Source organism: Rhynchophorus ferrugineus, unplaced genomic scaffold, assembly GCF_030347505.1.
Source record: "Rhynchophorus ferrugineus isolate W39M unplaced genomic scaffold, kcgeb_rfMv2 rfM3, whole genome shotgun sequence".
Lineage (NCBI taxonomy): Eukaryota > Metazoa > Arthropoda > Insecta > Coleoptera > Curculionidae > Rhynchophorus > Rhynchophorus ferrugineus.
Window position 1 is genome coordinate 59,371,781 of NW_027472582.1, and position 14,530 is coordinate 59,386,310.

At 32.3% G+C, this 14,530-nt stretch overlaps 1 protein-coding gene across 1 annotated transcript; it reads right to left on the bottom strand.

Annotated features, from left to right (window-relative positions):
• Nucleotides 1–1,895: 1,895 nt before the first annotated feature.
• On the bottom strand, nt 1,896–14,169 carry LOC143192544 (uncharacterized). The gene is made up of 4 exons (XM_076397941.1): nt 14,152–14,169; nt 3,128–3,249; nt 2,670–2,889; nt 1,896–2,614 (listed from the first exon to the last, which is right to left on the bottom strand). The coding sequence occupies exons 2-4, from the start codon at nt 3,177–3,179 to the stop codon at nt 1,984–1,986; spliced, it is 903 nt and encodes a 300-aa protein (XP_076254056.1). The 5' UTR covers nt 3,180–3,249; nt 14,152–14,169; the 3' UTR covers nt 1,896–1,983.
• Nucleotides 14,170–14,530: the final 361 nt, after the last annotated feature.

Consider the following 14,530-nt stretch of genomic DNA (forward strand, 5'->3'; position numbering starts at 1 on the left):
TAAGCTATGTATGTAGCACGGATGAGCATTTGCTGCGTGTTGTTCAGTAGCTGTATTGCTTCCAAGTTGCTAAGGTTTAACAACCTTATTTCATGTTTTAAAGCAAAATCTTGGATCACTTCGTGTATCCATTTGATTTCGAGGTCATCGTACAGCTCTTCGATAGTTAGGTAGATAGATAGTTAGGTAGATAGATAGTTAAGTCTAAGAAACAAATTCTAACTGGTAAAGTGGGACTAAAATGCCTATACTTTTTAAGTCTTTTTTAATTAATATATTTTATGTTTTCTTTCAAAATAATTTAATTAGGTTTTAAGCCCTTGTTAACTTGATATAAAATGTGAAATTTTATTTCAAGACCTTTTCATTGCCTTTAGAATAGGATCAACAGTAAACGTTCTAGGTTAGACGCTTCATATCCATCTCACATATTTAAACGAATTATAAGTACACTGGGGTATACTACTACTCTCTTGAAGCACTTAAACCTGACAGTTTGCATTCTATTCTAATAACAAATATGACATGCTACACCTTTTAATGTTACCATTGAATGGTGATGACATTGGTCATTGATTAGCAATTGTCCATAGTTGGATTCCGCATAACCAAATGGACCCAACTATTGATTCGTACAAAAATATCTAGTTATTTAAGGATAATTTCCGACAAGCTAATACTTTTGGTTTAGTTTAAGTCAAAGTTGTTTTCGTTCAGGAAGTATATGCTTCTTCCAAGTAAAGCGTCAATCTACATGCACAACAATTTATTTAACATTTCAGAAAATGTTATATTACTAACAGAGAAATACTAATGTAGGTTGATTTTCCGGTTAATAAAAAAAAGAGTCAAAAACAGTGTATTAGCTTATAAGAAGCACATAATCGTTCTTAGCAATTATGTATTTGAATTAGAATATGTGGATATAATGGTAACCCTCAAAACAAATATATATTAATTTCAAGATTTGTGATTAAAGCTTTAGTTTTCAAGGGCCAATATTGATAATAAGTATAGATCAGCGATTCTTGAGGAACCTCAAGATAAAATCACTTTCTCACATCGCCTACAGTGTAAATATCAGTTAACAAATGGAGATCAATTACAGAAACAGAAATGAAATTAAGCTATGTATGTAGCACGGATGAGCATTTAATTCTAAAAATATGGGTAAATATATATTTTTTTAATATATATTTTAAAGTTTCCTTTTACCAACTATGGATTTAACTGAACTGGGCCTAAAGTTGAACGTGGGCTCCGAACCACGGTCCTCAGCATTAAGCCTACCGACTGGCAAGTGACCTACTTCAGAAATCACCCCAGAAGTCATCCGGTCTTACCCAGCCTGGTTACTGGCGTGACTGGGATCATTTTCTTTGTCGGATTTTACACTCTTGCCTAGAACATTCACAAATTTTAAACAATCACAAACATAAATTTTTGACGATGCCCCAGCAGGATTCGAACCCGCGGCTATCGCAACAGTAGGAGGACCGTCCCATCGCCTTTACCACTGCGCCACCAAGCCGGCAGGTAAATATTATTGGATATGTTAATGTACTAAACAAGTTCACATATTAAATATGTATGGGATGCATTTATAAGATAATTGAAAAGATTCAAAGTCAATTTGTCACGATACATTTATCTATATAACATATCAAAAATGATATAACTATCGTATAATAAAAAAGATGACCTATTATAATAATATGACTAAGGAAATGGGAATAGTATAAACTTAAGGAAATAGACATTCAAAAATCTTTTATATAGCAATCCTACTATTAGTTAAAAAAATTGATAATTAAAATTTTAATAAAGAATTCAAAAAGGAAATCCTATTAAACACTATTTCATTAACAAATAAGGAAACGTAGACAAAGACAAGCTACTCTCATAGCTATTTATTTATTCACAGAAATTTTACATTTAGAGCCCCTAACTAATTACACTACAAATAACCTCAACATGAAATTATTATTTAGATTCCTTAACTTCGGCTTGTGCTTGTTGGGCGTTTTCAATATCCTTTTTGATGGCCTCGACGGTTTCGATATGTTGAGCTCTAGCTGCGATTACTTCAGGTGTGTCTTGTACTGGTTCGGGTCCAGCCTGACTGGAAGAAACCGCTGAATTTTGAGCGGGAGCGGCTATAATTGGCGCTGTGATGATGGTTGGTGCGGCATAGGCAGCAACGAGTGGTTGAGCATTAAGAGAGTAAGCATTGACAGCGAATGCTCCGTTAGTATTGATTCCGTATGAGTAACTGAAAGAAGGGGCAGCCAACAGGGGTGCGGCTTGGACCAGGTTAACTGATGGGACGGCAGTTTTAACTAGCGCGACGGCTGGAGAGGCCACTGGTGCTGGAGATGAGACAACAGCCTCAGCAGGAACAGCCGATTTTACTTGCACGGTAGCAACTTCAACAGAATTTATTTTAGCGGCTTCTTCGGCAACACGAAGAGCCTCGAGATGCTTGGACCTAGCTTCGGCAACTTCAGGCGTGTCTTGGACAGGTTCAGGTTGCGGGAGAGCGGGAGCTTCTGGGGCAGAAGGTGCTACGGGAAGGTTACTAGCAGATACACTAAATCCATTAACAGCATCGGATCTATGAAAGAGAAAAACATTTAAGAACATTACGCATATTTTCTAGTAAATCCTACCTGTATTGAACATTTTGAACATCACCATTTGGATCCAAGTAAGAGTACGCGCCAACAGTTTGACCATCAGCTGATTTTACTTCATTTTTAGCTGATAATTCGTTGGAATACCCGTATGAATATTGACCAAGGGCGTCCTGGGAATGATATTGACTTGAATGTTGACCCACTGGAATGGCAGCCAATAAAGTTGGTGTAGGGATTACTAAGGATGGAAGAGCTAAAATCGCAAGAAAATACGAAGCGGTTATTAAACTTATTATAAGTGTTAAAATAATGTTAAAAAATTAAATAAGTATGTTGTCAAGGTTATAAAATTGTATTGTAGTTATTGAATTAAACACTTATTGAATTAAATACTTATTGAACTGAATTGTCTTTAAAAACTATATAAACTAAGAATAACTGCATTGTTTCCTTAAATTTTAATTTAAAATTAATTAATTAACATAACTTACCACTGGCACTAGCCACTACCAAAAGGGCGGAAGCAAAAATAAAGAATTTCATGTTGATGGTTGTATTGCGCTGCTGATAACTCAGTACTCGCAAGACTGTACCGAAATTAGCTTGATGGATGCTTTATATAGATGGCCACGCCCAAAAAAAAAAAGATTATTTCAATCTTGATCTGGTTCAATAAAGAAACAAACCACTTTTTTAAATTTCACGAAAATATTGTAAAACCGTTAAACATATAAGGTTCATTGCCTAACACATTTAATTCGAATGCACATAATTACGTTACTAATAATACTAATTACTAACTAGTTTACACATAAATCGTCGGTCGTATTTTGTCTAATAATTCAACTTATACATGTAACAATAGACCAAATAAGTTATTGTTAGTGAATACGAATTGACGAATTTATCAGATAACTATGTATATTAATCAATACTTTGATTATGAGAAAACATATTTTTTCTTTTTCAATTACCACAAGGAAATCTTTATAACATATTATAAGATATTTATGATATTATAAAAATATTTACGAAAACAGTTTAATAAGTCATTAGAATTTCATTAACTTTTCAATGCAATCTCGTTAAATATACTTTTCAAGCATTTGCCCAATTTTTTAAAGCCATCTTAAAAGTAATATTGCCGGTTTGGCTTGTACAGTAGTTAAAGTTATCCTGCTCTTGGGATAATCGCGGGTTCGAATCCAGCTGGAGCATGTTCATAGATTTATGCTTATGATTGTTTATAATTTTGATTGCCCAAAAAGTAAAAGTGCAAAATCCAGCAAGGAAAATAATCCCAGTCGCGCCAGTAACCAGGCTGGGTAAGACCGGATGTCTTCTGAAATGATCTTGAAGTTGGTCGGTAAGCCTAATGTCGAGGACCGTGGTTCGGAGTCCACGTTAAACAGTAGGTCCAGTCCAGATAAATTTTAATTGGTAAAAGGGATATTAAAATATATTTTAAAAAAGTAATATTTCAGAAAGCGTTTAAAATAGAGATGTTTTCGATTCTCAAAAATTCATCTCATGAACGATTATGTCAAGCTATTTTTTTAAATTTGGTGATATAAAAGGCAGTGTGGGTTAAATTCAGTCAAACATCAATTCTAACATTTTGCTCATCGAAAATACGTTGCAATTGACCGGAAATAATCTTTTCTTTTTCTTAACAGAATAATTAGAATTTTTTTTATCTCTTAGGTTAAAAAGTGCAGTAATGACACATAATATTTTCCAGTGATAGATTTTGGGTTTTCCAAGTAATCGATGTAGATGACTCCACGTGTATTCCAAAAACCGTGGCCGTCACCATACCGGTCGATTTCACAGTCTTCGAAGCCCGTTCGCCTTCAAAAACCCACTAGAATGTATTAGTATATTCACGTCTCGTCCACAGTTATATATTGATGGATAAATTAGTCAAAATTATGATGAAAAAGCATCAAAATAGCGCCAAATTCGATTACACTGTTCGCTACCGAAAGCCATTTAATTTTTCTTACAAAATTGATAATATATTTTATTCATTGGAATTTATTCCCCTATTTTTTATTTTTTTAAATAATAGTACAAGGGTTGTTATTTATATTTATGGGGTTATTATTATTAAGTTTTGTTAGGCTCCATCTGACGTTTCCAATTGGTCGTTTGACACCACTTGTTTTATTTACAGTGGTAACCTTATTTACAGTAAAAATCTTAACTCAATGAAAAAATTGAGTTAACTCGTAAACATTTTCATGCAAATAACAGGTCAATTGAAAAATCGTCGGCCTGATACATAGATGGCGCTACTAGAATTAAATCCATATGTTTTCTATTTAGCCTTAATCCTCAAAAGATGCGGGTAAAACTTTGACAGCTGTCGGATTATTAGTTTATGAATTATAGCATTTTGAGTGAAGCAACTTTTGTTATTGTGAAATAAATGGATAAAAACGAATTTCGCGTGTTGATAAAATATTGCTTTTTGAAGGGAAAACATACAGTTGAATGAAAAAACTTGGCTTGATGCCGAGTTTCCGGACTGCTCCAGGAAAATCAACCATCAAAGATTGGTATGCTAGGTTTAGACGTGGTATAATGAACACCGAAGACGGTATACGCAGTTGACGCCCAAAAGAGGTTTTCACCGACGAAAACATTTAAAATGTCCACGAAATGATTTTGAATGGCCGTAAATTGAAATTGAATGAAATAGCAGACATTCTAAAGATATCAACTGAACGTGTAAATCATATCATTCATGAATATTTGGGTATGAGAAAGCTCTGTGCAAAGTGGTTGCTCACTTTTGACCAAAAACAACGACAAGTTGATGATTCGGAGCAGTATTTGAAAATGATCAAGCGTAATCAACCCGAGTTTTTGCATCGATATGTCACAATGGATGCATCATGGTCCCATCATTTCACTCCGAAGTCTAATCGACAATCATCCGAGTGGACTACACACGATGAACCCGCTCTAAAGCGTGGGAAAACGCAAAGGTTGGCTGGCAAGGTTATGGCGTCTGTATTTTGGGATGCGCATGGAATAATTTTCATTGGCTACCTTGAAAAAAGAAGGACTATCAACAGCTACTATTACATAGCGTTATTGGACCGTTTGAAGGAAGAAATCGTTGAAAAACGGCCTCATTTGAAGAAAAAGAAAGTACTGCTTCACCAAGATAATGCACCGTGTCACAAATCAGTGAACACAATGGCAAAAATCCATGAATTAGGCTTCGAATAGCTTCCTCAATCGCCGTTATTGAAAAAGCCTACGAAAGTAAAAAAGTATGCTCAGCTATATTCTTAGATGTAGCACAAGCCTTCGATAAGGTTTGTCATGAAGGTCTTGTTCATAAACTACAGAAAAAGCTACCAAAACAACACACCGAACTATTAAAATCATACATTATAACCAGAATTTTTAGAGTCAAACAAGAAGAAGCTTACTCTACAATAAAAGAAGCTAAAGCAGGTGTACCACAAGGAACTGTACTGGGACCGCTGCTTTATCTACTCTACACTTGTGATATACCACAAATGGAAAAGATTACGATGGCTACATTTGCTGATGATACTGCGATTTTAGCTGTCGGAGAAGCCTCACGAAAATTACAACAGGCAAGTGACAATATAAATTATTTGACACAAGGTTGGAAAATAAGAATTAATGAAAGTAAATCTGTACATGTGCAGTTTACCTATAAACAGACCGTACAAGCACCAATAACAACGCTAAATAACTCGGAATGAATCTCGATGCAAAACTTCGCTGGAAGGAACATAGGAAAATGTACTTTCTAATTGGAAGAAAATCACAATTATCAGTACATAATAAATTACTATTATATAAGCAAATACTGAAACCTATATGGACATACGGAGTTAAATTATGGGGACGCCCTGCAAAGAGTAACATAAATAAAATATAATTTTTTCAGAACATAGTCTTGAGAGGTATTGTGCATCCAAATACTATAGGACTGATTGACTTACTGTCAGTCAAGAAATCAAGAGAATTGCAAGGGAGCATGAGGAAAGACTCCATTCTCATACGAATATTGAAATATTGCTTTTGGATACCACCAGAACATGACACAGGCTCAAAAGAATCAAACAATCTGATCTTGTGTAGTGTTGTGTAGTGAGGTGCATATATTAAAAAAATCAGCAGTGACATGTATAAACATTATTTTACCAGAGACTGATATAGGGCCGATGGGTCCTCCTAGTTATTTACCTAGATTTAAGTTATCATAGAGACAAATTGTAGGTTAGACGGAAACGACTAGTAACAATATATTAATTAAATAATAAAAAAAGCAAGGGTATATGTCCAAGTATCGGATATTAATATTATTAGTAGATAGCTAATGTTAAATGTATGCGACGTAATAAAAAATATATTTAATAAATAGTAATATTAATATTTACATACATACGTATATGTATATGTATATGTTATTTTTTTTCAATGATTCAGTACACATATTACAATAAGCGATTAGTTACTTTTATATTTCAATCAAACGACATAGCAGACACAACCTCATTCATGCCGAATCCAATAACTTTAATTAAATTTTTATAAGAGAGATTTAAATGAATGAATACGAACCACCATACTCCAAAAGAAAAAGATATTAAAAATATTTGTGACTTCAAATATTCCTTCAAATACATAGTAATTATTATTTTAAGTGGTCGTTTGAAATATATCCACACTATCATTTTTAACAAACAGTAAGTGAGATCAGAAGGGTATATTATTTTATAATCTAGAAAAGCCCTATGTTTAAACGAATATTAAAGGACTAGATACTTGAGGACTAGATTGCTTGAAATATAATTATATATATTAGTTGATGTAAGAACTGAAAATATTGCTCCATTTTTTGAAAGTTCAAGGCACTGTAAAATGTATGACTTTATGCTGTTTTTGATGACATATCATAAGATATATAATAAATTTGTTCTTAAATGGCCTACTATTCTGGTTGACTTTGAGACAACATAATTTTACGTATCGATTGACAGCAAGGACAAAGGACCAGTGCGTTTCACTCGGAGACCTTTTCTTTTAATTTTACATACTTTAACGTAAATAAATTCCAAGTAAATTCTGGCTTGATTGTTTCACCTCGTCGCGTATAATTGATGGTATTTTATGCAGTACTAGTTCATTTTCGTTCATTCATTTTCTTTTTTTTAATTATTAGTCCACCATCTGACCAGAAGGCAATAAGTATTTGTTACGTTTATATTGGCCTATAGAAAATCACTTCATTAAGTGATCTGCTTTACAAAATACTATTTTAATAAATTAGGTCTAGTAATTAGATATTCTAAAGTCTATATATGTCCAATAATAAGATCGGATGGCGTTAGACGTTTTAGTCTACGCATTTCACTGTCACTTCGCATATTTAGCTGAGTACATTGGGATGCATTGACACTCTCTCGAAGTACTTCACACAAACACTTTGAATTCATTTGAAACATAACACGGAGCATCGGCAATGACACGCAACTTTTTTTGGCATCATTGTATGATGGATATATTAGACTTGCTAGCGCTTCCCCATAGTTAGATTCCATGTGGCCAAATAGGCTTGAATATAGATTTATATAATAATATCTTATTATCTAATGTTAACTTGGAATTGGTCCCGAAGGGCCAATACATTTGGTAGAGTTTAAGTCCACGTTGTTTTCGGTTAGCGAACATGTGCTTCTTCCGTGTTAGGCTTCGATCTAAGTGCATACCAAGATATTTAGCATCCTCTGGTTGCAGTAATTGACAAATATTGATAAAGACTGGTGGACATGTTCTTCTAAGCAGCTTAAAAAGTATATGACTGGGTTCGTTTTCATAAAAAAACATTCTTTTCATTCACATTCAACATAACACATGTATTCTGTTTTGTAAATATTTTCTAGAACTATAAATATTACCTTTGAGTTGCATGATGCTTGTAGTCTTATTATAGTAAAATATAGACTCTATTTCAAACACATCATATTATAATACATTTTTGATATGAAAATCGCTGAAAAGATCAAATATATTTAGTTTCCAGTATTGGAAAATTAAAATATCTAAATTGAAAGCCTATCGATCCTGATTAAGATTATACATGTTCTTATCGAGAAATCGCGTCTAACATTATTTATTGTTGGTGCATTTTTCGATGAATTACACACACCAGTACACACGAGGATAATCAAGGATCGACAGCATTATAGGTGTTTATGTCATTCCATCAATGGCGACTACCGAACAACAGGCATTTGATGGAAATAATCCTTAACCACAGACTCCAATCGCCCTTGCATTCCGATGTGGATTATCATAATATTCATGAAATGCTTAAGGTATCCATTTTATTTAACTTGATAAATATTAAGATAGTATCCGTTTAAATTCCTTTCCTTTAGTCTTTTTTTTTTTTGGTTAGAACGAAAATAATATACTCTCCCTATCATCAAAAGGTACCCACAGATCTATATCACCATACGTTGTTTTGTTTACCTCAGATAGATTAGGCAACGTTTTTAATGAAAGCTGACTGGAAACTTGACGCTTTCCAACATTTTCAATTCATTTTCAAGCCAATTCATACACTAGCAAACATTTAATTTATATACCTGTTAAATTCCCAAAAGAAAATTGATGTAAACACATGATTTTAAATTTTTTCAATAAGAAATATCTAAACATTTCAAAAAACATCGTTCAATACAAAATACATACTATTTGCCGGGCCGGTTTAGGCAAAATGTCCTCCTACTATTGCGATTATCGTGGGTTCGAATCCTGCTGGGACATGGTTGTAAGTTTATGTTTGTGACTGCTTAAAATTATAATGGTCCATAAATCAAGAGTTCAATATTTGACAAGGAAAATAATCTCAGTCACGCCAGTAATCAGGCTGGGTAAGACCGGTCTTCTAGTATGATATCTAAGTTGGTCACTCGACAATAGGTGGACTTGATCCCGAATACCGTGATTCCTACGTCTAATAGTTAGTCCAGTCCAGATATAACCTAGTTGTTAAAAAGAAGACTCTAAAATATAACAAAAACAACTATTACTATTTTCATCATTTGAAAAGTTACTAAAATCATGAAGATTAACCAATTGTAAAAATTTAATCAACAATTTTTTAAAAAATGCCTAAAAGGTATTTATTTAAATTTTATAGTCTTCTTGTTACCAATTAGGGTTTACCTAGACGATATTCTAATCAGTATAATTATGTCCTATACCCATGATTGGGGAATCTCAACATAACATGTCAAAGTAAGAAAAAAATAGTTACGAGAAAAATTCTTTATTGACATTGTCATAAAAATGACAATATTTAAATCTACAAAAATATAAAACGGAGCTTTAAAGTTTTTTTTAATACAAAACAATTTATTTGAAGTATTGTTACACACTTGAAAGATTTGGTAAGCAACAGTAAAAGTAAAGGTTTATTTCTTCATTATTCAGTGTTTATGACAATCCATGAAAAATTAATGGTAGTTTTTGGACAGAATGTGAGAAACACTAATCTAGACATTCTCACAACCGATGATAAGGCAAATTTATATTATTTAAAGCAGAAGAAATAAGTGTCAACCTCACTAATCCTATAAAAATGTTAACTAACAAACTAGTAAAGAAGTTTGAAGAATTTGGCCCTGAAATTAAGCGTTGCATAACGCGTAAACCTTTTCATTATAGATACTCGATACTGGTTCATTTACTCGTCATAGATGTTTTTTTCTTATGCGATTTTCATCGGTGCTGTTTATTTAAAGCGACATCCGAATCCCACGATATAGTTCATCCGACCAACAAAAGGAGCAGCGAGAAAAAACAAGACGCTAATTATACGCGTCCTTGTCGATATCGAGACCTTGTTGAAGGTGTGGCGACGAAAAATCTAGATTTACAGGAATAACAACAGATTCGAAAATCCTTTGACTGGACTTGACATTAAGATAATCAGCCGCAATCAAGACAAATTAAATGGATTTTTTGGTGGTGCTGACTATGATATTACGGTGACAATCGACTAGGATGGAAGTAGATCGAGCTTATTAGCATATGTGTAATCGATCAAGAAGAATAAAAAAGAACTTTATATTCTGGTAAACAAAAAACTAAAAACGTCTCTCTGAACAAAAAATATTTAAGCTGTTGTAGCTTAATACAGATATTTACGATAAGCTAAAATATATATTCTCTCTATTTTCTTGTATAATAATATAATAATTAATACACTTATTCCTTTAAAATGTTAAGCAATGTAATATGTAATACATATATATATATATACATATATATATATATATATATATATATATATATATATATATATATATATATATATATATATATATATTAAAGTCTCCTTTTACCAACTATGGATTTATCTGGACTGTGCCTAAAGTTTAACGTGGGCTCCGAACCACGGTCCTCAGCATTAAGCCTACCGACTGGCGAGTGACCGACTTTAGAAATCACCCCAGAATACATCCCGTCGTACTTGCGTGACTGGGATCATTTTAATTGTCGGATTTTACACTCTTGCCTAAAACATTCACAGATTTTAAAAACAATCACAAATATATATTTACGAACATGCCCCAGCGGGATTCGAACCCGCGACTACCGTAATAGTAGGAGGACCGTCTCATCGCCTTTACCACTGCACCACCAAGCCGGCTATAATTTTATGTTGAATTAAATTTTATGAAACGTGACGGTCATGATATAGTTGTTTGAGAGTAGAAATTGATCTTTTAAGATAAAAATATAAAAAAAAAATTATATTAATTTAGATTTGTTTTTATTGGTAATTTAATTTTTTGTATATGTCACAAAATTATATTATTAATTTTGTATTGTTTGGGCTCGGCGCCGACTTTCTACCATATTTTGATTATTTTGAAAATTTACACGTCCATGGTTGAATTACATACAACAGAAACAGCGAATAATCTAACGTATAAGAGTTGAAGCTGTAAACGCGTAGGTCAGGTCCAATGAAAATAGAAAAAAAAACAAATATTATATTAAACCCTACAAAGTAACGGTTTCAGTGTGTATGTAACTCTAGTAAAAATTCGGTTCAACTGCTTAAGTTTTCGTTAAAATTGTTAAATTAAATTATTAAATTAAAACCAAGGTTGGTATCCAAAACTTTATAAAGCCAAGCACTCTTCAAATTCTTTCATTCAATCAAGTTCAAGTCAGCATTCCCAAAAAGGTTTTTTTTAAATCTTTGTTTAGTTCTATTTTTTAAGGTACCCTAACGAGAGTTGCTAATATTTATATTTCTAGCCGAGTATTGCCACGGGCCATCTGATTTTTTATATTGCAAACTTGGCATTGTCGAACACGGTCCTCCTTCTGAAAATTTTGTAATTATTGTCCGATTTTTATACAGTAAATTCAAAAAAATTAATCTCAGTCAAAAATTAATTTAACTCAAGGCAACAGTGTATCGATTAATTTAATTCTTCTTGCAGTGATATAAACGTCATCCTTCCACACGGTGAAATCCTAGCGTAATGTAATAAATATAATTGCCGATGCTCACTCCAAAATAAATTGCCTGAAGTTCGTCCAAAATCGGTTGTTGTACCAGAAAGAATCGACGCTCTTGAATGGATATGAATCATGAATGTATATGAATCAATGATATATGGAAATATGTCTATGGACCCAACAAAAAGAAATATCGACTGTATAGATATTTCAAGGCCAACTGTAATTAGTTTTATACTATAATTAAATAGATACATATTTCTGTCGCATTCCTCCTTTTTGACAAGTGACAGAAACACTAATTTTCACAATTTACTTTTTATAAAGTCTAATTTTGATCAGTAACTAAAAATCTACTCAAATATTTTTCGAAATAGTAATGGTGCACCACAAATGAAAGAACTAACCTAATCTCGACCAACAAACTGTTTCCAGTCATTACAGAGGTCTTCGGTTAAACATAGAGAGTCTCTTTCCTATGGAACAGACCATTGACCATACATTCAATATAGTAAATCAAAAACAAACCACCAATCAGCCGCAGAACTTGCTATCAACTTATAAGAAAACTTGAGCCCATGCAGGATCCCCTTATAAATTCGCAGTTAGATAACTGAACTCAGGACTCATGAATTGACCAACAATCGCAAGTTCTACGATACCATGTTACTATGACGAACTACAAACTAAAGAGCGGGATAAGTTCCATTATCAGTACAAGAACATTTTAATCACAAGCATCATGTTTTAATCAATCATCAAAAACCAAATTTTCATGTTTGTTAATAAACATGACATGTGTGAATAATTTTCAATTTTCTGGTTCACATAGAAGAATTTTTCATGTTTTAATTTCTTTATGAATTATTCAAACAACAATTTCTCTATTTACCACGTTAAACTGTTTATTGTATTTATTATGTATGTGTGATATTATGGTGACAATCGACTAGGAGAGATATAGATCGATATTTATATTCTGGCGAAGCAACTAAGGATGTCTCTCTTAACAAAGAATACAAAGAATATTTAATAACATTGAATTCTTAATAATATTTAAAAATTAAAAAACATATTTTAATTTAATTGTGTTGTACTCGCTTTTGTTGTACTTTATGTGCACAAGCTCGTTGCGTTGTAAGCCTATCCAATTAATTTCCAGTTAATATAATACGACTATTATGGTTTTCTGTCCATCGGTGGCCATCAATGCGGTTAGGACGTGAGGTAGATCGTCTCATATTTGATATACCTCGACAGTCTTTTTTCTGACGTTGTTAATAAAATAAGATATATATAATAATAAAGATAAATATAATAATAAAATAATAAAATAAGACGTAAATAAAATAAAACCTAAGAAAATTATTGCTCATCAGGTTTGTAACTAGATAATAACAAATACGAAATGCATTTACGTGGTATGCTTTACCACAGTCACTACATATTTTAGCTCTATTTTTGGGGAATATATACCCAATCACAATCAGAATGTTGTTATATTATATTTGACATATAACATAGTCATATGTCATTTAAATTTGTGAAATCAAAACGTCTCAATGTTGCCACATCAACTCTGAGTTTTAATTCAGTGGCTTTGACATACAACAAAATTCTAATCTAAATAAACTAATTGAACAAAAATGTTATCAAATACAGTTTATTTTAATATTATAATATATCTAAATACTACAGTTAATTATACAGCAACAATAGTTTATAGGTTAGAGTTATAATCTCTTATCACTATTGCTTTCAAGAACTTTGCATACATGTGACAACCGGACGACTTTGACAGTCTCATTCGTTTACGTGTTCGAACAAATAAGACAGCATTGTGTCTATTTTTAAATAGAATAAAATGAGAAGGAAAATATTGTCTATTTCTGAAAGGATTTTACAAATTGCGGCAGGCAATACATTCAACAACATCTTACTTTGAAATAGACTTATATATGTTATTATTTTTTACCTGATTTTCACGTTGTCGAATACCTACACGACGTATCAAAAACCTACATTTGTATGAAATATAAATCGTGGTAACTATTATCGGTCGGTGCCAAGATATAACCTTGAACGTTTAATACATTACTTTTATGTATTTAAATACAGTATTCAACATTTTCGAAAATGCATCCATAAATATTTGACAACCAATAACATTGTCGATCAACATTTTGACTATGAAACTAATGGTGACTGTGACACTTTATATAGGAAAACAAAATTGTTATTTACACTACTTCCCTCCAACTAATCTATATTAAAGAAAATGATGAACAACAATTTATTTTTGTATATACAGAAAATTATATATATATATATATATATATATATATATATATACA